Source organism: Hippichthys cyanospilos, chromosome 13, assembly GCF_059441005.1.
Source record: "Hippichthys cyanospilos isolate Australia breed blue-spotted pipefish chromosome 13, RoL_Hcya_1.0, whole genome shotgun sequence".
Taxonomy (NCBI): domain Eukaryota; kingdom Metazoa; phylum Chordata; class Actinopteri; order Syngnathiformes; family Syngnathidae; genus Hippichthys; species Hippichthys cyanospilos.
The window spans coordinates 16351570-16377043 of NC_142381.1; the positions used below are offsets into that span (position 1 = coordinate 16351570).

Consider the following 25474-nt stretch of genomic DNA (forward strand, 5'->3'; position numbering starts at 1 on the left):
TTGTGTGTGTGTGTGTGTGTGTGTGTTTTTTTCCAAATGTTTTCTTTTTACCATTTTTTCTGGATTTTTTTTTTTTAGAATAAATGTTATCTATTGTACAAAATTTTAATCTGTATTTTTTTCTCTATTTTGGACCTCTTCATTTTCCTGGAATTTTTATTTTTCACTAAATTTTTGTCTGTTTTTCAGAACATTTCCCCCTTAGTAATGAATTATTTTTGTTTTTCGGAATAAGTTATCAGTCTCTATGTTTGCTTTTTCGTATTCTTCTTAGACCCCTCTTCATTTCTGTGCACTATTATGTACATTTTATCTCAAAAAGAGAGTAACTTAAGTCTATTGTATTGCTTGAGACATCAATTGGGATAGGCCGGGGATGTCCTCTACTGAGGACTTAGGAGGATAGTTTGAAAGAATCAGACGATATGGACCAGAAATGCCCGCTACAGTGGACACAAATGAATAGAATGTTGTCTCAAGAAGTGAAGACAAAATGAATGCTTCAGATGTGATTGTTGATCAAATGCAACATGCCGTATCGCTCTTAGTTTTGGGTGAAGGATTTATTTTTAAAAACATCCTGTTTGCTGTGATGTTTATTGACAACACCCCCCCCCCCCCCCCACCACCACCCCACAAACACACACACACACACACATATACACCAGATAAGAAAACTGTGAGCCAGCGTTTATCAAAATCTATCTTCAGTGGGAAGGCCGCAAGGAGGTTTTGAGTAATTTAATTTTCCCCGTGCATGATGTAGAGAAACGTGACACATTTTTGACACACTAAAGATAAGTTTAAAAAAAAATGTAGGCCAAATATGACATATCACAAAAGACTGTATCATCATGTAAAGTTAGTGAACCTCATGTAGAATCTCTATTCACTATAGGATATTTTATGATCTTGTTTTATTATTATTTATATTTTTTTTCATACGTTTGATTGTATTATTATTTGATGGGCAATATTGTGTAATTAATGCTTGATTAACATATGATTTACCCCCCAAACGATGCAGGAAAGGTTCAACAAGCCACAGCCAGACAAGAAACTATTTTGTCGCATATGTTCTTCTTTCTGAGGATACCTTTTTCTTGTATTTCTGATATTATTTTTCTGAGGGTTTTTTTCACAAGTTTTTTTTTGTTATAATTTCCTTAAAACATCATTGTTGTTTTTCATTAGATTTTTGTTCACTTTTCAGACCACTTTCCTTTTGTTGTGGATTTATTTTAATTTTGTTGGATATTTTATTAGTTTTTAGATATTTTTCCCTTCTGTTTTTGTGTTTTTTGGGTTTTCCAAAAATATTTTTTAAGAGTATTTTCCTCAAGTTTTTTTTGTTATAATTTCCTTAAAATGTCATTGCTGTTTTTCATAAGATTTTTGTTCACTTTTCAGACCACTTTCCTTTTATTGTGGATTTATTTGTATTTTGTTGGATAATTTATGAGTTTTTAGATATTTTTTCCTCCTGTTCTTGTGTTTTTTCAGATTTCCATATTTTTTGCTTACTGTTTTTCTAAATATTTTATTCAGTGTAGCAGGTACCGAACCAAGGATGCTACTTTTACTGATGATTTTCTTTCCTTTAATTGATTAGCAACTTTGTCCATCCAATCCTAATCGCTCACCTTCACCTTGATCACCGCAAGAGCTGAAAAATAACGTTCAAATGGGTACAAATATGAATATAATAAAAGCTCGTTCCAATTGTAAACAAAACATACATGAAATGAAATATGCATTAAAAACACACAGAGAAGGCCTTGCTGGTGGTTCGTTACCACAATGGGAGCTGTGAAGCCGCAGGCCCTGACCATCCTGAAAGAAGTGACCTTGAGCCTCAAAGCCCTCACCTGCACTGACAGGAGAGTGACATGCAATCCAAAACTGAGGTTGGCTGTATTCCTTTGGCCATTACAGAAGGGGCCGAAAGCAATATTATGCATGATAATGTTGTGCTTGGTGTTCATGACTTTTCATCTCATGCAGCTTCTGGCTGACGAGTAAGAAGATGGAAGTGACATCATCAGAAGACCACAACTTGTGTCGAATGAACACCATGACATGATCCATGATGCTTTTACATATTGCCCTGTTAAACACTTGGAATAATGTTTGGCATTATTGTATAGTGGCATAATTGTATACATGTATAGTATAGTATAGTATAGTATAGTATAGTATAGTATAGTATAGTATAGTATAGTATAGTATAGTATAGTATAGTATAGTATAATTCATTATATAGAATCTCTACGCACTATAGGATATTTTATGATATATATATATATTGTTATAAAGTGTAATATTATAATAGTGTGTTTTATAAAGGACAACACAGAGGACAAAGTACTGTTTTTTATTGTTGCTTATTCACATTTCTAAAAAATGTGAAAAAATTTTCTCTCAATATTTTATTTAGAGTAATTTGGGTGTTTTATGAAATGTTATTGTTTTATATTTTCATCCCCATTTTTCAAATTTTTTCCAGTTTTGTCTTTATTCCTGGAATATTTTGTTTAAATTTTTTCTAGTTTAACATTATAAAATTATTATTTTTTAGTATATAGAAAAGAGTTTCCGTGATTTTCATAATATTTTTTTTTCAGTTTTGGGGATTTTTGTCTGGAGTTTAATTGCTGTTTCTCATCACTTCAACCTTGTTATGAATCATATTTGTTTTTCTGAATAATTCATCAGTTTGATATTTTTACCTTCTTTATTTTTTAAAAATAATGCTTATTCTCTGTTTCTTGGAAACATTTTTTTCTGTTGTCTGATTTTTTTTTTCAAACCTGTGGGTCCTAGCCTCTTCATTTATGTCCACTGTTGTGTTGTTTTTTTGTGTCAGCAAGACTGCAAAGTTTATTGCATCCCATTCAAACACACGAGACATCACTGGAAACTCCAGGATCTCGTCCACTGAGCACACTTGTACGCTTAAGCCAAAGCGTAAAAAGATACCGCATAGACTAAAAACAAATGTCCACAACAGTGGACACAAACGAACAGTGTCGCCATCTGCAGGCAGTTAGTTGAAATACACCATTGCTCTTAGCACCAGCTTGCACGGTGCGCCCACCTCGAATGTGGACCAGTGAGAGCGGGAAGGCATCCGAGGCCGTTAGCCAATAGGAGCGCTCGCTGGATTTGGGCTCCATGCGCCATTTTAGCGCGTCCACGGCCATCCGGTAAGATGGTCTCCGCGCTTTGTCTCCACTGACTGGAGTTGTTACGCGTATTCGGGGACTTGTGTCGCCTCTTCCTGCCGTCAATCGTCGCCACCTTCGATCCGTCGGACCCGTCCTCGCCGAGAACAAAGGCCGTCTTCGTGCATCGAGAAATGACGACCGCGACCAGCAGGTAAAAAGAGCCTGATTCGAATGTGTTTACACAAGTGTGTTGTGCATTGATTATACTGGAGTGAGCTACCATTTTTTTTTTTTTGCTAGCGCTACGCCTAGCCATTTAGTGTTTGTTGGGGTTTAGCACGCTAGGCTAACTAGCCGTCACCGACCGGCAATGTTCAACATGTTACAAATGCAACTTCCAGTATTCTCGCACGCGACCCAGAATGGTCGCCGAGTTTGGCGACATCATTTTAAACCGACTTTGGGAAACGGACGACTTCCATTTCGTCCCCCCAGCTGGCAAAAATGTATTAGCGGCTAGGTCGCTAGTGGTGCCAGCCAGCTTTTCGGCGCTCCGGTTCTTGCCATATTGTCAGAGGGATGCAAGGCCCCGACCATTGCATTTTTCGGTGCATGCCCATGCATCGGGGCTGGCATGCAGCAGCGTGATGGAGAGCGAGAAGGGGGGAGGGTGGTGGGTTGCAAGGTTGCCAGGGCAACGTGGGATGGAGGGTAAAAAGAAGTAGCCCCTTCTCCTCGCTGAAAACGAAAGCATGTCTCAACTTAGAGTTGGTATGTTTTGAAAACATGTCAAGGCGGAAATTGGAAGAAAGGAGCACATGCAGGGGCCTTCTCTGAAGTGACATGGCAATGCAGGAAAATGCAATGATCTAATTGCAAAGGCTGAAAACTATAAAGTTGTTACTATGAAACACCTTCCTGCAAACTTCAGATTTAGATAGATCGTTTGCAACATTGTCTTGTTATTATTCTCTGTCTGTTGTAGGGCTGTCACTATCAACCAATTTCAGAATCGATATTTCTTGCAATTATTCCACTGATTAATTCAATAATTTTCTACAGTCGTATATTGCATGAAAACCTTTAAAAACCTTTCTTTATTACTGTTTATTTACCAGTTACCGTTGCTTATTTGGTATTATTTGGTCATCAGAAACACCCAAACATCTATTAAAAATCTACCACAAGCTAAAATAATCAATTGCATTCAATTTGTTATATTACTGTTGAGTAATTACCCAGCCAGAATAGATACATTGACAGGGCAGTAACTAATGAGTGTACGAAATAGTCAGAAGTGCAACACATTACATGAAAGAATGTCAACCCACTGCATTATAGTGAAACAGCCGAATGGTGTGAGAAGGCCAACCAATGCTTCTAAAATAAACTGTACCATAAAAAGTAATTTATCACAAAGTAACGACCTTAGTGCGGTTTTATTTTGAAGTTCCTCCCGAAAGAGTGTTTGCAATAATGGCTTTCAACTTATACTTATACTACTACTTATTACTTGCTCCGGATGTAAACAATGACGTGTTGTGTAATTACGTTCAAATGTCAATTCAGGGTGCTCAAAATACAACACAATCAATTGACCACTTTTATACGTCTGGTTTATACTGTGATCTATTTCCTGGTTTGGTCATTGCTTTCCGAGGTAAAAGCAAATGTTTGTAAAAGTCTTATTCCAAGTCAAGATTAAATATAATTAGTCCGGATTCGTGGTCTACAAAAATCAATGAATAATTAATGCTGAGAGGATACACTTGAGAAATGCGAAACAACGACTCTCAACAATTACCCGGTTATTAAAGCAGTTGTCAAACATTTCATTAAAAAACTGTTGGTCATTTGATGTATTTTAACAGCTCTAGTCTGTTGATGTAAAACGTCTGTTTCTTTAGGTAAAATGAGTCTGCCTATTACGGAATCCAGTCAAGACCAAATGGCAGAAAATACAGAAAAAGTAGGTTTTCCCCCATTATCTTCTTTTGGTTGCCCACTCGAGTGCCTGCGTGCTTTTCTACTACAAACATGCCATAATGTCGATTTGAAAGTCATGTTTTTTTTTTTTTTTTACCCTTACTGCTTTTAGCCTTGTAGCTCCACAGAAACAACACTTTCTTCTTCCCGAAGCAAGAGGTGAGCAACACTTATTTTATGCCTTTCAATTGCAAGCGTTATTGCACTGTTTGGACTTCTTACATATTTTGTTGCTCCCTAATTATAGGAAGCCCACTAAGAATGACTCTGGCAATTCAGATAACAGTGACAATGAAGGGGCCACTTCTGACAGTAACACAGGAAGCACATCCAAAGGTATGCACATATGATGTTTTTCTTTTTGTTTTTGTAATTAAGAACCAAACTAAACCAATCTTGTTCTGTTTGTGTTCCAAGGCACTCTGGTTTTGCGGCCTGCGGGGAGTGAAAATAAAGGCACAGTAAAGTTCAAAGTGGATTACAAACACAAACCTTCAGGTAATTAATTGACATTGATTTATGTTTTGGTATGGGGATGCTCACAGCGCAGTCTAAATATAAACTTTTTTTGTTTGTTTTTTACTATAAGTTCCTATATGTAGAGCGTATGGGGGGCATCAACAAAAACAACATATATTTTTGCTACATCTCCCTAAAGGAGTCCTTATTAATTGTATATAAAATTTACTTTTCAAATTAATTTCAGACATATTTACTTATTTATGCTGAAAGCGGCTAATTAAGTGTACTATCCCTGTAGCTATTCTCACTTTTGTGTTACATATTTATTCTAAGCTTGTGTTCTAAGGTGTTTACATTTTACTGTCAACGGTCCTTAGCTTACTTTTTACCCTTGTCTTGTTAAAAATATTTATTTAAAGTTTAGGATGGTTGTTTGACTTGTACATGGAGACTTTATGAATTTCTGTTATATTTTGAGTCAAAAATGATTTTTTTTTTTAAATGTCTTTTGCCCACAGATGACCCCCTGCAAAAGAAGATGAACTGCACAGCTTGCGGAAAGCAAGTTAACCAATTTCAGCGAAACTCCGTATACCAGCACCCTGCTCTCAAAGTGCTTATTTGCAAGGTCCATACATGATTTTACAAATGGTTGATGAAAAATATTTTTTCATCATTTCAGCAAGGCTCAAGTGAGACAGTCTTTTTATGTCTTTCTTCCAGTCATGTTACAATTACTACACGAGCGATGACATCAGCAGAGACTCAGATGGAATGGACGAGCAGTGCAGGTAAGACATATCAGTGTAGCCAAATAATTTAGTGTACTAGTTGTAATTCCAGTCGCATAGCTTTTTGCATCGCCCTTCATCTGACCATCCATTTTCCAGGTGGTGTGCCGAAGGGGGAAAACTCATCTGCTGTGACTACTGCAACAATGCGTTCTGCAAGAAGTGCATCCTTCGCAACCTGGGCAGACGGGAGATGTCAGTCATCACCGATGAGAACTCCAAGTGGCACTGCTACGTGTGCAGGCCCGAACCTCTCCAGGACCTTATCTCCAAGTGTAACGGCGTCTTGGCAAAGATCGACAACGAGAAAAGCAAGCAGCGTAAATCCGGCAAAAGCGAGGAACGCAAGAGCAAGACGTGTAATAGCGCTGAAGGCAAAGAGCACAAAGCGGTTGTGAACGGGAAGGAACACGCCGACGGCTCAGGGACCATTACATTCTCTTACAAAAAACTGCCGATACCCAAAGAACTTTTAAAGAAAGCAAAAAAGTTAGTTGAGACCACAACTGGTTTGAACAATACCTTCATCCAGTTTGTGCAGCAGGCCGCCGCGAAGCAGGATGACAAGTCTGTCAGGTACAGGCATTTGAAAGCATTCAAGGCTGTGCTTTCCGATTTGAAAAAAGCCCACGCTGCCTTGGAGGAGGCCTTGGAACCAGAGTTCAGAAGTATGAAGATGCAGAACGGTGACAAAGGGCAGCAGCAAGTCAGAAAAAACGTCCGCGCGGCGCACTCTGGTGTGATTGACGACGGCGACGAGGGGGGCACCACCGAGGATTCCGATGGGTCGCAAGACCTGAACGAAGAGCGCGATGAGGCTGCGGTGGCGCGCAAGTCTGGGGGGAAGGGTGATGCCAAGCAGCTTGTTGAGCCAGAAGAAGAGGAAGCCCAAACTCTGAGAAACAAAGGCGGGCCGGACAAGGAAGCCCTTGGGAAAGACTGCCAGACAGAAGATGTAGCCAAAAATGTCGCTAAAAGCAAAACTTGTGATGGTGAGCTGCTCTCGCCTGGTGAAATGTCACTTGATCATGACATTATGTCTGTTCCCCCTTCAGTTCCCGAGGAGCTTTTTCAGATGGTGGAAAGTCTCGCGGATCCCAACATGCTGGCTCAGACCGATCCGACTTTGGCTGCTGAATCGGATTCTGAAGAAAACGGGAGCTCCAGACAGAAGGTGAAGAACCTCATTGTTAAATTGACTCCGGTGCCTGTCGTCAGGACAAGTAGGTCAAAATCCTCCAGGTCCAAAAGCAAAGAACCACAAGAGGAAAATGGTGGTTCCGACACAGCAGACAAACCTGCCAGCCCGCCCCCCAATCGGCACCCCAGTCGAGTGAAGACAACTCCACTGAGGAAGCAAGCAGATAAGAGTCTCAAAGACTCTTCTGAATCAGAGGAGTCAGAAAAGGAAAAGAGTGACAAATCTGAGTCCTCCAAAAACTCTAGGACTGCAGTAAAAGAGAAGAAGCAGAAAAATCCTTCCTTGTCAGAGAAAGATGCGGGAGACTCCGACTCAGACGAGGTTCCTGACATTTTGCTGGACAAGGTGGCACAGTGCAACAGTAGCGATGAAGAGAAAGAAACCCCAAGTTCCAAAAAACGCTTATTTAAAGAGAAGCCCTCTATGGACACAGACAAAACATCCAAACGTAAGAGGAAGTCACAAGGCTCCGAGTCTGACGTGGACAATAGAAGCAAGAAAGCCTCAAAGAAGAAAAAACAAAACGTCTCCGACTCCACCGACTCCGAGCAAGATAAAACAGCGGCAAAGAGGCGATCGAGCCGCACGGTCAAACTAGAGAAAGCAAAAGAAGAGAACAAAAGTGAAAAGAAGGTAGCTACCCCTAAAAGATCGTATGAGAAGAAGCGCAAAGCGAGGAGCTCAACGGCTGTCGCCAAGGTGGAGTCATCCTCCAGCGAGGACGAGGACGAACGACAGGCCGATGGGGACTCCGGAGACGACAGTGACCGAGAGACGTTCCAGCCCCTGACGGCAGACGGCGAGCGGGGAGGTAATAGCGCTTTGCGGTGTTTGCGAGCAATTCGGCAAATAATGACTTACTTGTTCCGGACTTGATGCTACCTGTGCATTTTGTTGTTAAGATGATGAAACCCCTATCAAAGAAGAAGCGCCTCAAATAGATGACGACGATGATCCTGAAAACAGGTACCCCCATCAAGGACACACCAACTCAATGCTGATTTTTGGCAGGAAAATCTGTTGGACCCTAGCCACAATCGTGCAGATGTATAACTATAGAAGTCATTTATACAGTATACAATTCTACAACCTCTATTAACAAAAAAAAAAAAAAAAGTGACATTTTGAAAGGCTAAAAAATAAATGTTGGGGCTCGGGTTATGCATGCCAAGAAGCTTTTTCCTAATCTCTTAACTAGGTTTGCAATTGTGATCCTTTCAGTATGATTGTTTTTAATGTGGGAAAATCATTCTTCTTTTCCTTCTTTTTAAGGATCGCCAAGAAAATGCTCCTCGCCCAGATTAAGTCCAACTTTTCCTCCGGGGCTGAGAGCTCCTCCGAAAATGAAGGCGAGGACTTGGAGGAGAAACCCTCCAAAAAGGTTGTTAAAAAGGAAGATGATGAAGAGAAACCGCAAGGTAGAGTGGACTTACTGAATGTAAAACATTTATTATTATTAATACTACTATTTTGTAACCGGGTTGTGTTCCTGTTCAGCTTCGGAAATCACAGAGGACTCCGGTTCCGATGTGGAGGTGAAGAAGAGTAATCGACGGCATAAGCTGCTTCGTCACAAGCTGACGCTCAGTGAGGCCGACTCGGATGATGACAAAGAAGACAACGCGCAAAAGACCAAAAAGGGGGCCAAGAAGAAGAGAGAACGGAAAAAAGGTTCATTTTGCACTTTGCATCAAAAAGTGAACTCAATATTTGCTTTGTAGTGTGTGACTTCTGTCTTCTGCCTGGCAGTGGACAGCGACGATTCTGCGGATTCTGACTTCAAGAAGTCGGCTTCCAGTGAGGAGTCGGCCATGAGCGAAGCGCTCAGCGAGTCTGACAACGAAGGGAAGCGGCGTAAGACAAGGCGAGAAATCCAAACACAACGATCGCTATTATTGATTGTACATGTGTGGCCTTGCTCAAAAACTAATCCTCTTATGCATGTGTAGATCCTCCAAGAAGAAGGATGACGAGAAGCAGAAAGGTCAAAAACAGAAGAAGAAGAGACGAAGGATCAAAGTACAGGATTCCTCCAGCAATGAGAAGGTGTTTAAAATTGATAACTTTTTGCAGTACCCAACAGAATTATGTGACCATACGACAATCTTATACTTATACATACATTTATTAAAATTGGAGCTTGGATTCAGAGGCCAGTCAATGTTGGCTGTTTTAAACCAATTTAACTCATTCAATCCCAAAAGCATATTTTCCATATGTTTATTATTTTTTTATGGCAGTTGTTCAATTCCAGATACTAATGTCTTTTTTTTTTTTTCAATTATTTGGCTGAATAGGTGTCTAGAAATGACATACTAAAAGAATTTAGTACTGTAGTAATCAATTTATTTACGTAATGTGGAATTTAGGCTAGATCAGTGAAATAGTCTGGAAAACAAATTTGTTTTGATTTTTGAAGCTTCAGATAGACAGAGCAATCAAGTGCGAAGAGACAAAGGATTCACATAGGGAAGCAAACTAACAGGAAGAAAGCCATCCCTGACACAAAGAAGCACTTGTCTGTGGAACTTACTTATCTGTCACGATCATCTCATTCTAGCTTCACAGAATTCGCATGTACACAAAGCCAAAGGTTCATATCACTGACAACAGGCAGAATGGCCATGTCTTCACTTTTCTGCTCAAAAGTTTGTTCACCCCTTAAGATCGCTCCATGAAAGAGAGCGAGCCGTTATAGGTTTATGAATGCATATAAAATTCACCAAAATGTGTCTTATGTTTTGGCCTCATCAATCCTTGATGCATTTTTTGATTAGTGCAGCTTAGTCTTAAAAAAGATGGCACATATGTTGTGTTTGACAGCAATACCTGTGGATTTACTTATTTAAATAGTGAAGTGTGCAATCTGCTACATTTTAAAATAAATATGCGTAAAATAAAACAAATCTAACTACAATTGTAGAAATTCTTTTTGTTTTTCTGATAAATGGGTTAAATGATGACAATTACACCAGTTGTTGATATGAAGAGTATGAAATGCTCAAAGTTTTCAGTCAGACTTGCCTAGCCTTAGCAATTGCCGTCATGCTTGACACACAAATTGAATTTTCATCTCATCCCCGGGTTGTGTTATAAGGATTACGGAAGGCACACAATCATGGGGCTCGCAGGCTACAGATCAAAGGTTTTAGCCTGGTTTCCCCCCCAAAGGGCTAAAGATCTGAGAGCTTAAGTCAAATGTTCATTTCCACAGAGCGAGGATGAAGATGGCGAAGACGCGGATGGAGAAGAGCGCAAGGGACGCAAAAAGATCCGCAAAATCCTGAAGGATGACAAGCTGCGGACAGAAACGCGGGACGCTCTGAAGGAAGAGGAAGACCGGAGGAAGCGCATAGCAGAAAGAGAAGAGCTGAGGAAGAAACTCAGAGAGGTAAAAATGAAGTATTGGCATTGACAATTTTAACAGGCTTTATGCCTTTTTTTTTTTTTTTTAAACAGTCGCATTATCCAGCTAATATTTAAGACTGTTTCATTGTTTTTTCGACACATTTTTGCGCTCAGACAATTGTGCTGGAGGAGTCCTCCCAGGTGACATGTCCCATCACCACCAAGCTGGTTCTGGATGAAAATGAAGAAACCAAGGAGCCGCTGGTGCAGGTGCACAGAAACCTGGTCACCAAGCTCAAACCTCACCAGGTTGATGGTAAGGAAAGATGGGGATGGCTATAAGTCCACCTGCTGTTTTTCTCTTTAAAAGCAAAGTCAACGCGAACATTTTCTTCACTGTGGTATTTTGGATGCAACACCACTCGTCTAAAGAACATACTGATTACTATTGCGTTTGTGGAAGACAAATTAAGCAGCAAAATCCATCCGTTTTTATTCATCTTGGGACGGCCACGTTTCCGTGTCTGGAAACAACATCACAGTTGGTGGCTGGTACGAAATAAATTCCGGTCAATACAAAAGAAATCCTTTACCTTTGCACCAAAGTTAGAATGGCTGCCAACTGAGATGGATAAAAATGGGTTGATTTTGAGTCTCAATTTATATTGCACAAACACAATAAGAAAAGTTCTAGGATTAATTAATATTTTTTTCACAACAAAATAAGGCAGTGTGGAATTTGTTTTAACTTATTTTTTAAATATAGTGGAAGTAGAAGTCCTTTAAGTTAACACGAATACAAGAATATTGTAAACAAATACAGAATGTCGCACCAGAATATCAGGTACTTACTTTCGACAAAATTAAGTTTGTATTGGTGAAGCAATTTTGTCTTTGCGGTGTTTCCAGGCGTGCAATTCATGTGGGATTGTTGCTGTGAGTCTGTGAAGAAGGTGGAGAAGTCGCCTGGCTCTGGTTGCATCCTTGCCCACTGTATGGGACTGGGGAAAACACTTCAGGTTTGTTGGTACAAGCGGGAAGCTGTCAACATTAATTATTTTTAATGTTGTAATAGGCTACATTTACCATCACTGTCCAACGCAATTGAATCCCATTCAAACTTTTTTAAATGCAGTTCTCCTCTTTCTCCTGTAGGTGGTGACATTCCTTCATACTTTGCTTCTTTGTGAGAAGCTCGATTTCTCAACAGCTCTGGTGGTTTGTCCCCTCAACACAGTCCTTAATTGGGTCAACGAGTTTGAGAAATGGCAAGAGGGAATGAAAGATGATGAGTGTTTAGAGGTAATTCATTTGCTTTGGCAGCTCTTCTTCACTACACGTCGCTTGGGGAATTAACCTTTGATCTGGGGTGCCTTGAACAGGTGACGGAACTCGCCACAGTAAAACGACCACAGGAGCGAGCGGTCGCCCTCCAGCAATGGCAAGAAATGGGGGGTATTATGATCATTGGCTACGAGATGTACCGAAACCTGACACAGGGACGGAACATCAAAAGTAAGAAGCTGAAAGAGACATTCCAGAAGACTCTGGTAGACCCAGGTATGAACATGCATTATTATAACATATTTATGTCCTTGAGTGCTTTGAAACAAATATGATTATTTTTAACCTATTAAATGTTGGCTGTTTTTCTTTTTTTTTTTTTTTTTTAACCTTCCTTTACATTGACACTTGAAAAAAATTATTACCTGGGTTTGAATGCCTGGACTCTTTAAAAACAAAGAAATGTGAAATGTCATGTTTGTGATTGAATGAGTTAAAATGTTGAAACCATTATTCAAACACAATAATTGTTTTTTCCAAATGCTTTTCAATTTGCGTTCTCTTCAGGTCCCGACTTGGTGATATGCGACGAAGGTCACATCTTGAAGAACGAGGCATCTGCTGTGTCCAAAGCCATGAACTCCATCAGAACTAGGCGGAGGGTGGTGCTGACCGGAACACCTCTTCAAAATAACCTAATTGAATGTAAGCCTACCCACGCGCGTTGAATTTATCGTACTGTATATCCAAAAAGCGACTCTCATTTTCTCTTAGACCACTGCATGGTGAACTTCATCAAGGAGAACCTGCTAGGGTCAGTTAAAGAGTTCCGCAATCGCTTCATCAACCCCATCCAGAATGGGCAGTGCGCAGACTCCACCATGCAAGATGTCCGCATCATGAAAAAGAGGGCTCACATCTTGTATGAGATGTTGGCTGGGTGTGTTCAGGTAACACCTCCGCCTCCCTCCAATTTTCCTCTGTCTTCAGATGGTTGGAGCTCCAAATCATCTTTTTGTTTTCCCAGAGGAAGGATTACACAGCACTCACAAAGTTCCTGCCACCCAAGCACGAGTATGTGTTGTCCGTTAGAGTTACTCCCCTCCAGTGTAAACTCTACAGATACTACTTGGAGCACTTTACTGGTGAGATTAAAACTTTGTTTTCTTGCACACAGCCATTTGATTTGTCTCATGACTTCACAATGCACTCAAGTTATTGGGGGTTATTTGTAGCATGGCCTCTAGTGCCTGCTGAGCATTTCAAATCAGTGCTTCTCAATTATATTTCGCCAAGCCCCACAGAGGAAGGAGAAGACTTTTCGTGCACCCCTCACTCAACACGCTGACTATAAATAATATTATGATCCATAAAAATTGTATAAGTATGCCTAAACCTGTATCCTTTTTAACTCATTCGATGCCAGAGACATATTTTCACCTTTTTCACGAGTCTGGACATTCAATCCCAGATTTGCAAGTATCGATTTAATAATTCAGTATCTGGAAATTACCGTCCTTAATATACTTAAGTATCGATTTAGTAGTTAAGTATCTTTGATTTAATGTCTGGATTCTTAAAAAAAAACATAAAAATATGTCTGTGGTATTGAATGAGTTTACATTATTTAAAAAAAAAATCAACTTTCAACTGTTATTTTTTACAGCATTATTTTTTTTTTTTACTTTTTTTCTGCCTTCAATATTCTCTGCCTCTTTGAAATACCGTTTAGTGGACCTTTCTCTATGTGTGTGTGGATACTAGTGTGGCAGCTGGCAGAGTGCCGCAGGCAGGCTTTAAGCACGCTTTCCCACGTCTCTCTAATGAAGAGTTTGGGGAGAAAGGGCGTGTTATGTGGGGGCATACAGGAAAGGCAAAGACATTGAGGTGGTTAGGTGGCAACATTTTTTGCACCAAAACTTAAAACAAAGTAGGAGGTTTGGTAGTTAGAAAGAACTAATAGGATCAGAGGGGGTTGTTGCTATGTGCTGTGGCTCATTAACAGCAGTGTTTTCCACGGGTTACAGTGCTGATGTTGTGACTCTGACTGCTGACCTCCACAGGAGTGTCTTTGCCCCCACCCATCCCCCAGGACCTCCAGGCAGTCTGTTATGGTCGAACATTTCTTCCATTCATGCTTTTTCCGTAACCCAAAATTGCTGATATTGATGCTGCCAGCACTGCAAGTACAGTGCCAATGAACGTTTTTGGAACACTTTCAAATACAAATGGTTTGAAACACATTAAGATGTCAAGAAATTCCAGTTGTCAATTTTTGAAAATGCACATCTGTGAACTGAAAACATCATCCATACCAAAAAATAGCTCACTGAGAATAGACGAGATGCACAAAACGATCCGCCGAAAAGATTTTATATTGAATCAAAATGATAAAACATTCTGTTTTTATTTACTTTTTTTATTGTTTACCAAATAATTCCATTAATATTTCTTCCCAATTTAATTGACTACAATTTCAGCAATTTTTAATAATGAATAAACATTGGATATAGGGTAGAGCTGCACTATTATGTCCAAAATAATAATCACAATTATTTTGATCAATATCGAAATGAGGATCATTAATCATGAACAAGCAGTATGCAAACAAGGTATTAATCATGAACAAGCAGTATATAAACAAGACTTCAAGGCTTGATACTTACAAATAATAATAATAAACTAAAATAGGTAAATAAAGTAAATAATTATTGGCAAAAACCTGACACATTGGGCAACACAGCTAACTTACTTGCTGAGTGCAAACCAATGAAAAAAATTAAGCCTACTTAGAACCAAGCTCGTTTACTTACAGCTAATTAATCGTGGCAGCCAAGATTGTGATCACGATGAAAAGTCTATTCATTGTGCAGCCTTAATACAGGAGTGAAATAAGTCTTCGGTTCAAAAATAACCTCGGCTGTTGCCTTGGATACCCACTTAGTGTACATGTCAGAAAAAATGTCCTGCCAGAAAAAATGTCCAGCCAATCCAATCGCAATAACAATGCTGAAAGATAACTGTAAACAACGCCAGAACACAACACGGTTCTGAAACAAGATTCAGTCGCTAAATGCTTTTTTTTCTGAACATATTTGCATCGGGGGGATCCCTGGAAAATTGATTTCTAAAAAGGGTCCCTGACTCCAAAAGGTTTGAGAACCCCTGTCATAGAGGCCTAAAGAAATGTGAAAACATTACAGAGGCTGAAATTCTGGGCATTTGGACAATTTTCCGTCTCTAAATGATTGATTAATTCCTCCGCACCTCTAATTGAAGTAGTTTTCCAACTTTTTACTAGTCCTGTATGTATAAGTATGCAAAGAGGGAACGATGCCCTCTCACAGTGTTCCTTGTTTTCATTATCCGTATGCAAGATTCAGCTGTCAATGCGGCCCCTTTTCATGTTATCCGCCGACCATTTTCTGTGTAGAGAGATGAACCTTCAGGCAAACATGTTCACCCTCTCCTTCTTGTTGCAGGTGTGGGGAATGCTTTGGAGGGGAGCCGAGGCCGCGCAGGGACCAAACTCTTCCAGGATTTCCAGATGCTCAGCAGAATCTGGACCCATCCCTGGTGCCTTCAGCTGGATTACATCAGCAAAGAAAACAGGGTATGTATGGGAAGATGAAACGAGACGAAACCTCGCTACGTGATCCACTGGGAATATGAGTGATGATCATCCGCTTTTTTTGGAAAAACAAATACGCATGTGCGTGGATTATGTATTTGGTACGCCACAACATGTTTGAGCCTCTTCCGATTGTTCTCTGCTTCAGGGTTTCTTTGACGAAGACAGCATGGAGGAATTCATCGCCTCAGAAACCGACGAGTCATCCCTTAGCCTGAGCTCAGAGGAGGAAAAACAAAAAAAGTAAAGATTCCACTTCATCGAGTTGGATATTTACAAAACGAGAGACACATTTGTACTCCCCCTGCTTCCATCTGTTACTCTTGCTGACCCTGTGTCCTCCGCTGTCCCTCCTTAATAGGAAAAAGAAGAAAGGCAAGGGAAGAAAGAAGGGATCTGATGACTCCGATAGCGATGAGGTCGAAGTCATCAAGGAGTGGAACACCAGTTCTCGGGGCAATAATGGAGAGGGGCGAAACAGGGCTGATCCTGTAGAAGAGCGTAAGTTTGGAGACTCTAGAAATGCTTTGCATGTTCTAACTTCAGTGGCTCTTAACCTTTTTTCAGTGATGTATTCCTTGTGAAATACATTTTTCTGCCAAGTACCTCCAAACCAGCGCTTAGTTTTTAGGATTAAAACAAAAATGTACTGTACCAAACGTACATAAGCCGCACCAGCATGTAGTAGGCCGCTGCAGTAAAAATTGAGCAAATAAACCTGTTTTTAATTCCCTGCTTACTGCAACATCCTTTCTTCAACGGACTGAATAAGCCTGCATGTTTTGAACAACCGTATTTACTGAAAATGGACGGATCGTTTCACCATAACACTGACAGTGTGAATATATATATAATGGGCCCTCGTATTAATCTGTTCCGCGGTTGGGCTCGTAAAGCAAATTCACCGTATGGCAGGCAATCCTAACCTATGTTGAATAGCTAATGTGTTTAGAACCACAGATAAAAACATCAAAATTGTACATACATATTAAAAATGTACATACATATTAAATATGTACCCGTCATAAAACCTTTATAAAAGATCTTATTCAATTTATATTTTTTTTTATATATTCAATACTTGTGTTCTGTTTCATAGTTGTTCAATAAATTGTCACGTAGAACGGATACACACGTTTGATTTGCCGGTGGATTGTCTCCTGTTGGCTGGCAAAAATAATGATTTAAAAAAAAAAAAAAACCTACAGATAAGCTGAACAGGACTACAAGCAGAAGGGCTCAAATCATGAGGAAAAAAGTTGTGCCTTATAGTCCAAAAAATATGCTTGTTTCTAAATTTAATAACCAGACACGGGTTGCAAAGCATTCTGCTTTTGTGAAGTTTGGAATTTATATTTCATATTCATCAGTTTTAGGAGGTAGATTGTGTAACATCTGTTGTATTACTGAAACGTCTATCAGTAAAATTGAATCACCAATGACAATGCACATCCGTAAAAAAAGTGTAGCAAAATAAAGCCACTGAGAGCTACATTGTGCCCTGTGAGAGTATTAGACTCCCTTTAACTTTTGTACTTCAGGTAACAAACAGATTAAAACTGGATTAATTTTTTTCGTGTGAAGAATCAACACCAAATGTGACAGACTTGTGGAATGAAATGAGCTTTATTAACTTGGTAGTTGCGATGACTGTACACTTAACTAATTAGTCTTTATTGCAAAACTAGCTCAACCCTCTGGCTCAGCACCAGGGAGCCCCACAGCTGACTGGCACAAGGAATTTGTCACAGAGGCCGATGCGGAAATCATGGAACACTCTGGAAAAATAATGCTTCTCTTTGAGATCCTGCGCATGGCAGAGGAAGTTGAAGATAAAGTGTAAGTAATCTCTGTGCGCTTCTAAGGATATCGGCACACATCTCTGGAATGCCTGTTTGTGTGTAGCAAGTTTGTAGTGTAAAGAGATAGCTTTCGGAAAAGTAAAGTGACACCAAGGAATCTTTGTGCCCATCCACAGCTTGGTGTTTAGTCAGTCTCTTATCTCTTTGGACCTGATTGAGGATTTCCTGGAGCTGTCTTGCAGAGCTGCAGATGAAGGCAAGACCTCACCATACAAAGGTAGGCTTTATACTTCCGTCCCACATGTTCTTTTATTCCAGAAGATCTTGTTGGCTCCTTTGTGAGGCTGTTAATTACTTTCGTGAATGATCCGATCTTGTATTTGCCTGTGATCAGCTTCCAATTGAATGTTTTACTCTGTAATGCTGCTCTTATTCATGATGAGCTAAACTAACCAAGTAGCGATTAACATTAGAAACCAGCCTCTGATTTATAGAGCTTGATGAGGTTTGTTGTAGGTCCCAATATTTATTTTGATCTTATTTTGGTGCTGACTTCATAAGGTCACATTACCATTAGGGCCAGGGAAGGGAAAAAAAAGTTGACCAAGTCAGGTCAGCTGACTTTAAAAATAGGCTGGCTAAAAATATATGGAACCATGATCTTTACCACCACACAAATCTCACTTGCAGGCTTATGCTTGTTAAACTTTTGACACGTCACCATCTTTAAAGTTTTGGCACCTTTATCCTTCAGCGATGCACCTATCAATATTTTCATACACTTCCGTTGCAGTTTGAACGTTTCGGCCGCTGGGATGAGACCTTAATTTTTTTTTTTTTTTTTTTGGACATACACACATAAATACATACATTATATATATATATATATATATATATATATATATATATATATATATATATATATATATATATATATATATATATATATATTATATATACACACACGCACACACATCCCTACTTACCAACAGTGCCACTGGTGTAAGGTCATGTTCCTAATTAAACTTGAGCAGCTGTTTTTGCTTTCATTTTGAAAATGATTAGACCTTGACTTTTTATTCCACCAAAAATGTTTGCTCAAGGGTTTGTAATTTGTAATGAAAAGATCACAGTACTCTAATTGGAAACATGCTCAACTGCTGCCGACGAAGGCTAGCGAGGGGGTGGCCATCTTGAAGGTTACATACTGCGAAGGGCCTCCATCCGCCATGACCGTCTTATCTACTCAGACCCAAAACCAGGCCCGCTTTGACAAGAAACGGCTTAGTTGATGCTGACGTTTGATGATGACACTGATTAGCAAATTTTCTTCTCTCTTATGTGTCTCGTGAAGGTGAAGGCAAGTGGTTCAGGAACATTGACTACTATCGTCTGGATGGCTCCACCAATGCCACCACCAGGAAGAAATGGGCTGAGGAGTTTAACGACCCAAGCAACACAAGGTGATTAATTAATTTCAATGTCTGACTGTAATAAAATAATTGAGACGTCATCGTTTGATTTGATGTTTTCATCTTTACAAACCAATCCAGGGGTCGTTTGTTCCTCATTTCCACACGAGCTGGCTCCCTTGGGATTAACCTGGTGGCGTCCAACAGAGTCATTATCTTTGACGCCTCTTGGAATCCTTCATTTGATATCCAGAGTATATTCAGGGTGTATCGCTTCGGCCAGCTGAAGACAGTCTTTGTCTACAGGTTCCTGGCGCAGGTGATCTTGCCAGAATATTTTCTCTCCGACCTTTTCCCGCTTAGCACTAAATTAATGCTGGCAACTCTATTTTTACGTCTTGGAACTCCAGGTTATATTTATCAGACTTTCTTTCATTTCATATTTTCCCCTCAGGGCACAATGGAAGAAAAAATTTATGACCGGCAAGTTACCAAACAGTCTTTGTCATATCGAGTGGTGGACCAGCAGCAGATTGAAAGGCACTTTACTATGAACGAGTTGGCGGAACTCTACACCTTTGAGCCCGACATGCTGGACGATCCGTCCGGGAAGAAAAGCAAGAAAGCCACACCGATGCTCCCCAAGGTAATCTTTCAGTTTTATACTTCTATACTCCTACTTTTGTTTTTATACTTTTATACCTGTGCGCCAAACCAGTCTACTAATAAATTGAATCTAGGCTAAGTCAGATGTGTAATTAGGATTTTATGGAGTTCTTTATTAAGTTGCCAAAAATCCTTAAAGTCATGAGTAATACTGTCTCACTGTATTTGGGTCCAACTCTCCAAGCTAGCTTTCTATTCATGCTAATAATTTTTGGGTGTTAACTGTAGAACAGTGGTTCCCAACCTGTTTTCAATGTTGGAATTTTACCCCCTGTGAAATATTCTTGCAGCCAAGTACTCCTTTACCAGTGCAATATATTTTTTGGTCGGATTTATTAAAAAAAAAATAAAGTAAAAGAAAAAAGATTAAAACAGACTTTTGGAGTGCTTTTGCAGTGGTATGTCTCAGCAAATTTCAACCCCAGATAGATTGTGTAACATCTTCTGTGTTGTTTCTGGCTCATGTTCCTGAAAATGATGTCACTAATTACAACGTGAATCCTAGAGCTGGGCGATAAGGCCAAAAAATATCATCTCAGTTTTTTACAATCATTCCGATTTTAATATATTTTAATTGAAGTAATATAGCCAAGAAACAGTTATTTAAAAAAAGCCTGATTTATTAAGAAACAAATCCAGTAAAATGTTCAGGCAAAAATAGAGCTGCACAATTAAGTAAACTCAAATCGCGATCATGATATTGGCTGCCACGATGAATTAAAATGATCCTCGGCGATATTAACTTTTAAAAAGCCGGCTATCGTATGTACCGGTATGTCAAATCAAAGACTTTGTCATCCAACCTCCAGGGGGCAAAGTTTCGCACATGTTTGCATGACAAAAGGCCCTGCTTTCTCATCCTATTTTATTATTTACCAGTGTGAAATGGCGTTGAGTTTCGAGTAGTGCTGCTGCTACTTGCAGAAACTTTGTTAAAATTCTCAAGTACCCCCTTGAAGTGGCTTCAAGTACTCCAAGGGTTTTTCAGAACCCGTTTGAACCTCACTTTTGGATATATTCCGTAAATGATAGGTGTGAATGTGTGAGTAAACGTATACTGCCAGTCTGCTACACTTCAAAAATGATTTTAAAACGTGTTCATGAAAATTCATTATTTAGAATATTTCAAATGCTCTTGTCTTTAGCAAAGACTGAAATTAAAATATATTTTAAATCCATTTGCCATCGCTGGAGTTCAGGTTATTCAAGATTATTCTTAGTTCTTCAGATATGTTGCTCTGCCCACATAGGAATTCAGCAATGCGCAATCTGCTAGCTGTTATGATTTTTGTGACCTTTTTTGAGAAGTGAATCAGCGTTCTTATGTGAATGGTTTTTCCCCTCCCACTTTTACTTTGTTATTTTGGCCCCCTGGGTTTTAATGAGAACACACTGCACTCACATGAGCCATCCAGCAAAGCGCAGCTGCGCGTGTGTGTTTACTGCTATTTACTAAATAGTCTTCTCCTTGCGATGCTGCTATAAACCGGCACTATTTCTTCATTTCTTCCCATCATTTACTTTGTTGATCTCCTAATTTGTCCCCTTGACTCTCTCTCTCTCTCTCTCTCTCTCTCTCTCTTATTATTATTTTTTTTTTTTTATATATTTTTTTCCCAGATTTGAGTCACTTTTGTTGTTGTGTTAAGATACTCTTGGTTTGGGTTTGAGCAAGATTTCTTAGCAGAAATCTGTAAACAGGGGGGATAAAATACACACAGCTCATGCTAAACTTTAAGCCATCTGTCGTTCATTTACACGGTTCACAGGCTAAATCACCTTTTAATGTTCCAGCGATGCATGAATGAACAGGTAGGAGCACTAAATCTACATTGACAGAGATAGCAGCATTTATTTGACTCAATATTATGTATGATTTTTTTTATTTTGGCTAATGTTGGTTTTTGGCAGGAAATAATCAATAAAATAGCATTTGTTACCTCACAATGCATTTCAATAGGTGTCAATTGTATGCAGATTTTCATCATTCTCGGGCTCCTATGGTACCTACTCCCTGTGTATGGCACGGGTCAACACTTAATATATTGATATTTAAAACTGAATGCATTGCGTGACAATTGATAAAGTTAAGGACAATTATTCTTGTCCTATCTGTTTGTTTAACTCGTAATTGAGCGGGTGTCATTTATGTTGCACTAGCACCAGGTATTTAATGTTATTTTTTTATCACTGTAACTTCAGGTTGTAACTTGGCTAATTGCTTTTCAAAATTAGCATTTGTTTCATTTTGAATGATTGCTCCACAGAATGACCATCAACAAATTTCATGATATTGTATACCGGTATTTAAGGAGACAATATTCTGGTATGGATTCATAACAGTAATGACACTAATGTTATTTGTATGCAACTGATGTAAACGTTTAGCGTACGTGAAGGCAGATACATAAAATAAAGGGCAAAAAAATTCTAGTATGAAGGCCGAGGTTGAAGTCATTGACAAGCTGCCTGTTTTGGGTAACTTGCTGCCGCTGATGATGATGATGATGGCAGCAGAGGCAAGAGTATGATGGAAGGAATTCTGTCTGGATTCATGTGAAGATGAGTCAGAAAGTCTCTTGTTGCTTGGGCCAAGTGCCTTTTGCGCAGACAGGGTGTAAGTCAAGGCAAGGCATAAGGATCTTCACTCTGCAAACAGAAGCGATGTCTCCACAATACTCAAAAAAGTGTCAGCAACTTGCTCATTAGTACTATTGAGTTTCTACTTAACTTCCCTGAGCCCCATCCACGATGCCCCCATCCTTCACGAAGCTCCGCCATCTTGTCCCCGTGATCTTTTTGCAGCCATCTGTTATGCTGACTCACCTCTATACCGCCGCATGTTCAAAGCGAGCACAGTAAAGTTGTTTTCTTTATCCTCCCCTTGGACCCCCCACCCCCCCACCCCCGCCTGATGAAGGGTCATTATTTAAACCCCGCTCTTAAAGTTGTCTCTGTGCTCTTCAGAGAAACTAATTGAAGACAAAAGAGGCAGGCGCGCTTCCCCTTAATGACAAAGAAGGTTTCGCGTCCCAGACATTAGGTTTTGGACTTCCCACCCACCTTTCCAGACGCATCCTATTTCCAATGTGTCAACTGCTCGTCCAAACTGCAGTCTGTGCGCATGCATTACGCTTTTTGCTCAGCAGGTGACTGTAGCAGCAGTGATCATTTAGCCAAGGCACATACCTTTAGGCTGCAGGGAGGCTGTGTTGCAGTTTAACTCATTCAATCCCAAAGATGGATTTTTATGTCTTTTACTTGTCGAGTCATTCATTTCCAGTCGCTTTCTGCTGTGCTTTAAAAATTCATGCTAAACAATGCATTGTAATTACAAGTCATCATTCTTATCAATTACCGTATTTCCCACACTATAAGGCGCACCTTAAAAGTCTTCAATTTTCTCAAAAGCTGACAGTGTGCCTTCTTATGCTGTGCACCTTAAATCGTGCATAAACTGCTTTTCATTTTGGGGGGACAAAAAAATAAAATAACTTAAGTCTTCAATTTTTACCTCTGCATTTAAGGGATACATTTATTTTTTTTACAATTAAATTTGTTACAACACCCTATTTGAAATTTTGATGTGCTTTATATGCTCCAGTTTTGAAGCAGTTTATATGGGGACAAGCCGCAAAAAAACGTAACTTTATAACATAATCCAGAAATTTAAAATCAACAAAAGAATATATTTAAAAGGGGCAGTGTGTAAGATTTAGACTGCTTTTCATTAAAAAGGAGTACATTAAAATATTGTAAATTTCAAAAACTTGCAAATGAATATGTTCTTAATAACCAACATTATGTTTTGAATATAATCAGTTATAATTATATAATCAAATATAATCTAGTTATCATTAAATTATATTACATGGAGGGTGCCACTACTCCGGAGGCGGCCATGTTTGTTATAGCTTCGGACAATGGTAAATGCAGCACCTGCATCACTTGCTGCTGTCAGGAATGAAAAACAGTCTAAATTTTACACACTAACCCCTTAAGCATTTTGATTGCAATTGGATGGGAAAAAAAGTTTAATATTTAATTGAATCATAATTATAGTCTTTTAATTGAATCATAATTTGTCTTTTAAACTCTTTATGTCTTGGCATTGATCTGAACATTCTTTTAATATAACAGAGGTATTTTTTCACCATTCTTTCTTTGATCGTCTATGATTAAAATTTGACGTATCTGAGTGTTTTGTTGATATTCCCGTTTGCCCAGCTCCATCTAGTGGATGCATAACATAACCCCAGCCACTAATGTAGCTTCAATTCTGTGCTCCTTATATATGAAAACAGTTTTTAAAAAGCCATCCATTGAAAGTGCGCTTTATAATCCGGTGCGCCTTATAGTGTCGAAAATACCGTCGAAAAGTGGTTCCAGTGTTCGACATTGCTTTTTTCAAACTGATATCATTACAAATACTCAACTCCTGACGAGACAACAAGTACCAATACCACTCCTACCTTTGATACACAAAATTTCCCTCAACACACAATGAATTAAAGAAAGGCCGACATATTTCTATTTAGTATTTTACTTAAAATTTAATTAAATTAATTGCATGTTTCTATTCTTCTGATTTGTAATCTCTAGCAATCGTGAAAATGCTCCAAGATATACTGGTTTCGGCTGGTACCAGGCCGTGACTGATTCTTTGTATTTGTACTCTAGATCGGATGATTCGATCAACTCGTCATTGTAAATATTGGCAATTTGAAAATGATCTAATCTGTGAAATTGAGGTTTTGCACAGATCGGAGACTATTGGTTTGGTGGTTTACTACAACAATTACTAACCACTTAATTGTGGCTTTTAAGTAAGTTATTATTAGCTGTTTTTTGCATAAGCAATGACTGTTAAGTTTGTAAAAACTGAATTAAACACTTAGCACCGGATTTGTTGTAGAAAAAAATCTTAGAAAAAAATCTAATAATTATGAAAACCCGATTCAAAATCTAAATAGTGTAGGATGACAAAAAAATTGCTCCTTCCGCAACCTTTTTTCAATCTGTGTTTTTTTTCACCTCGGTATTCGCTAACCAGCGCAAAGCATTTTTGATTGAATTTGTGCCATTGGTGTCTGATTCATCAAACTTTGCATTTACAAGCATTTGTAGTAACTTTTCCCTGTATCTTTTATTCAGCAACTCCATAAGATTGAAGTAGATAATGTAACACCCTGTGTTTTATATCTAGCTCGTCTGCTGGAGAATTGCACCATATTGCAAATGTGTGAATTAAGCTTTAAGATTCATCTTTGAATTAATTTGCTCTCAATTTGAACAGAAAACTGTGCTGTTCCATTCACAGCATAAAAACAAAAAACAAGTACAGTACTAGATTTGCAGATACCTGCATGAACCCACTTAAAATATCACGCACCCCCTAATGTACTTTCATGCACTTCTTGGGGTACTCGTGCTCCCATTTGAAAACCACATTGATTATTTTGGTAGTAGATGAGATATGTTGACCAGCCTTTTCTTTCAAAGCCTGGTTGAGTCGATTCACATTGTGGTGACTCCAGGTAGCCCACTGTGTAACGCTACTTATTCCAGATTGTCTCTGCAGGGACGCTAGAGCGGGCTCCGCCAAAAGTCTGCAGATATCATACTGAAGTATTTCCATCATCAATCTTTGTTAAAAGATGTTTCACGTTAGCTTGTGATAGCTCAATTGCGTCCAATGCGAATACGTGAAATCCAACACCAGAT

At 39.1% G+C, this 25474-nt stretch overlaps 1 protein-coding gene across 2 annotated transcripts in view; it reads left to right on the forward strand.

The window, feature by feature from the left end:
* The first annotated feature begins 3202 nt into the window (after positions 1-3202).
* atrx (ATRX chromatin remodeler) overlaps positions 3203-25474 on the forward strand; it is a 32923-nt gene continuing 10651 nt past the window's right edge. The window contains exons 1-30 of one of the 2 annotated variants that reach the window (XM_088431635.1): positions 3203-3378; positions 5075-5136; positions 5266-5312; positions 5401-5489; positions 5571-5651; positions 6134-6243; positions 6339-6406; positions 6506-7398; positions 7462-8418; positions 8510-8573; positions 8880-9025; positions 9105-9278; positions 9357-9471; positions 9557-9653; positions 10822-10998; positions 11130-11271; positions 11865-11974; positions 12111-12257; positions 12338-12515; positions 12807-12944; positions 13014-13189; positions 13267-13384; positions 15722-15852; positions 16019-16113; positions 16232-16371; positions 17559-17709; positions 17849-17949; positions 19027-19135; positions 19226-19403; positions 19539-19730. In XM_088431635.1, coding sequence (XP_088287761.1) covers positions 5080-5136; positions 5266-5312; positions 5401-5489; positions 5571-5651; positions 6134-6243; positions 6339-6406; positions 6506-7398; positions 7462-8418; positions 8510-8573; positions 8880-9025; positions 9105-9278; positions 9357-9471; positions 9557-9653; positions 10822-10998; positions 11130-11271; positions 11865-11974; positions 12111-12257; positions 12338-12515; positions 12807-12944; positions 13014-13189; positions 13267-13384; positions 15722-15852; positions 16019-16113; positions 16232-16371; positions 17559-17709; positions 17849-17949; positions 19027-19135; positions 19226-19403; positions 19539-19730 — 5181 coding nt within the window. In that variant the 5' untranslated portion in view covers positions 3203-3378; positions 5075-5079. Of the gene's footprint in view, positions 3379-5074; positions 5137-5265; positions 5313-5400; positions 5490-5570; positions 5652-6133; positions 6244-6338; positions 6407-6505; positions 8419-8509; positions 8574-8879; positions 9026-9104; positions 9279-9356; positions 9472-9556; positions 9654-10821; positions 10999-11129; positions 11272-11864; positions 11975-12110; positions 12258-12337; positions 12516-12806; positions 12945-13013; positions 13190-13266; positions 13385-15721; positions 15853-16018; positions 16114-16231; positions 16372-17558; positions 17710-17848; positions 17950-19026; positions 19136-19225; positions 19404-19538; positions 19731-25474 lie in introns of both variants that reach the window. The other variant, XM_088431634.1, reaches the window with a different exon arrangement.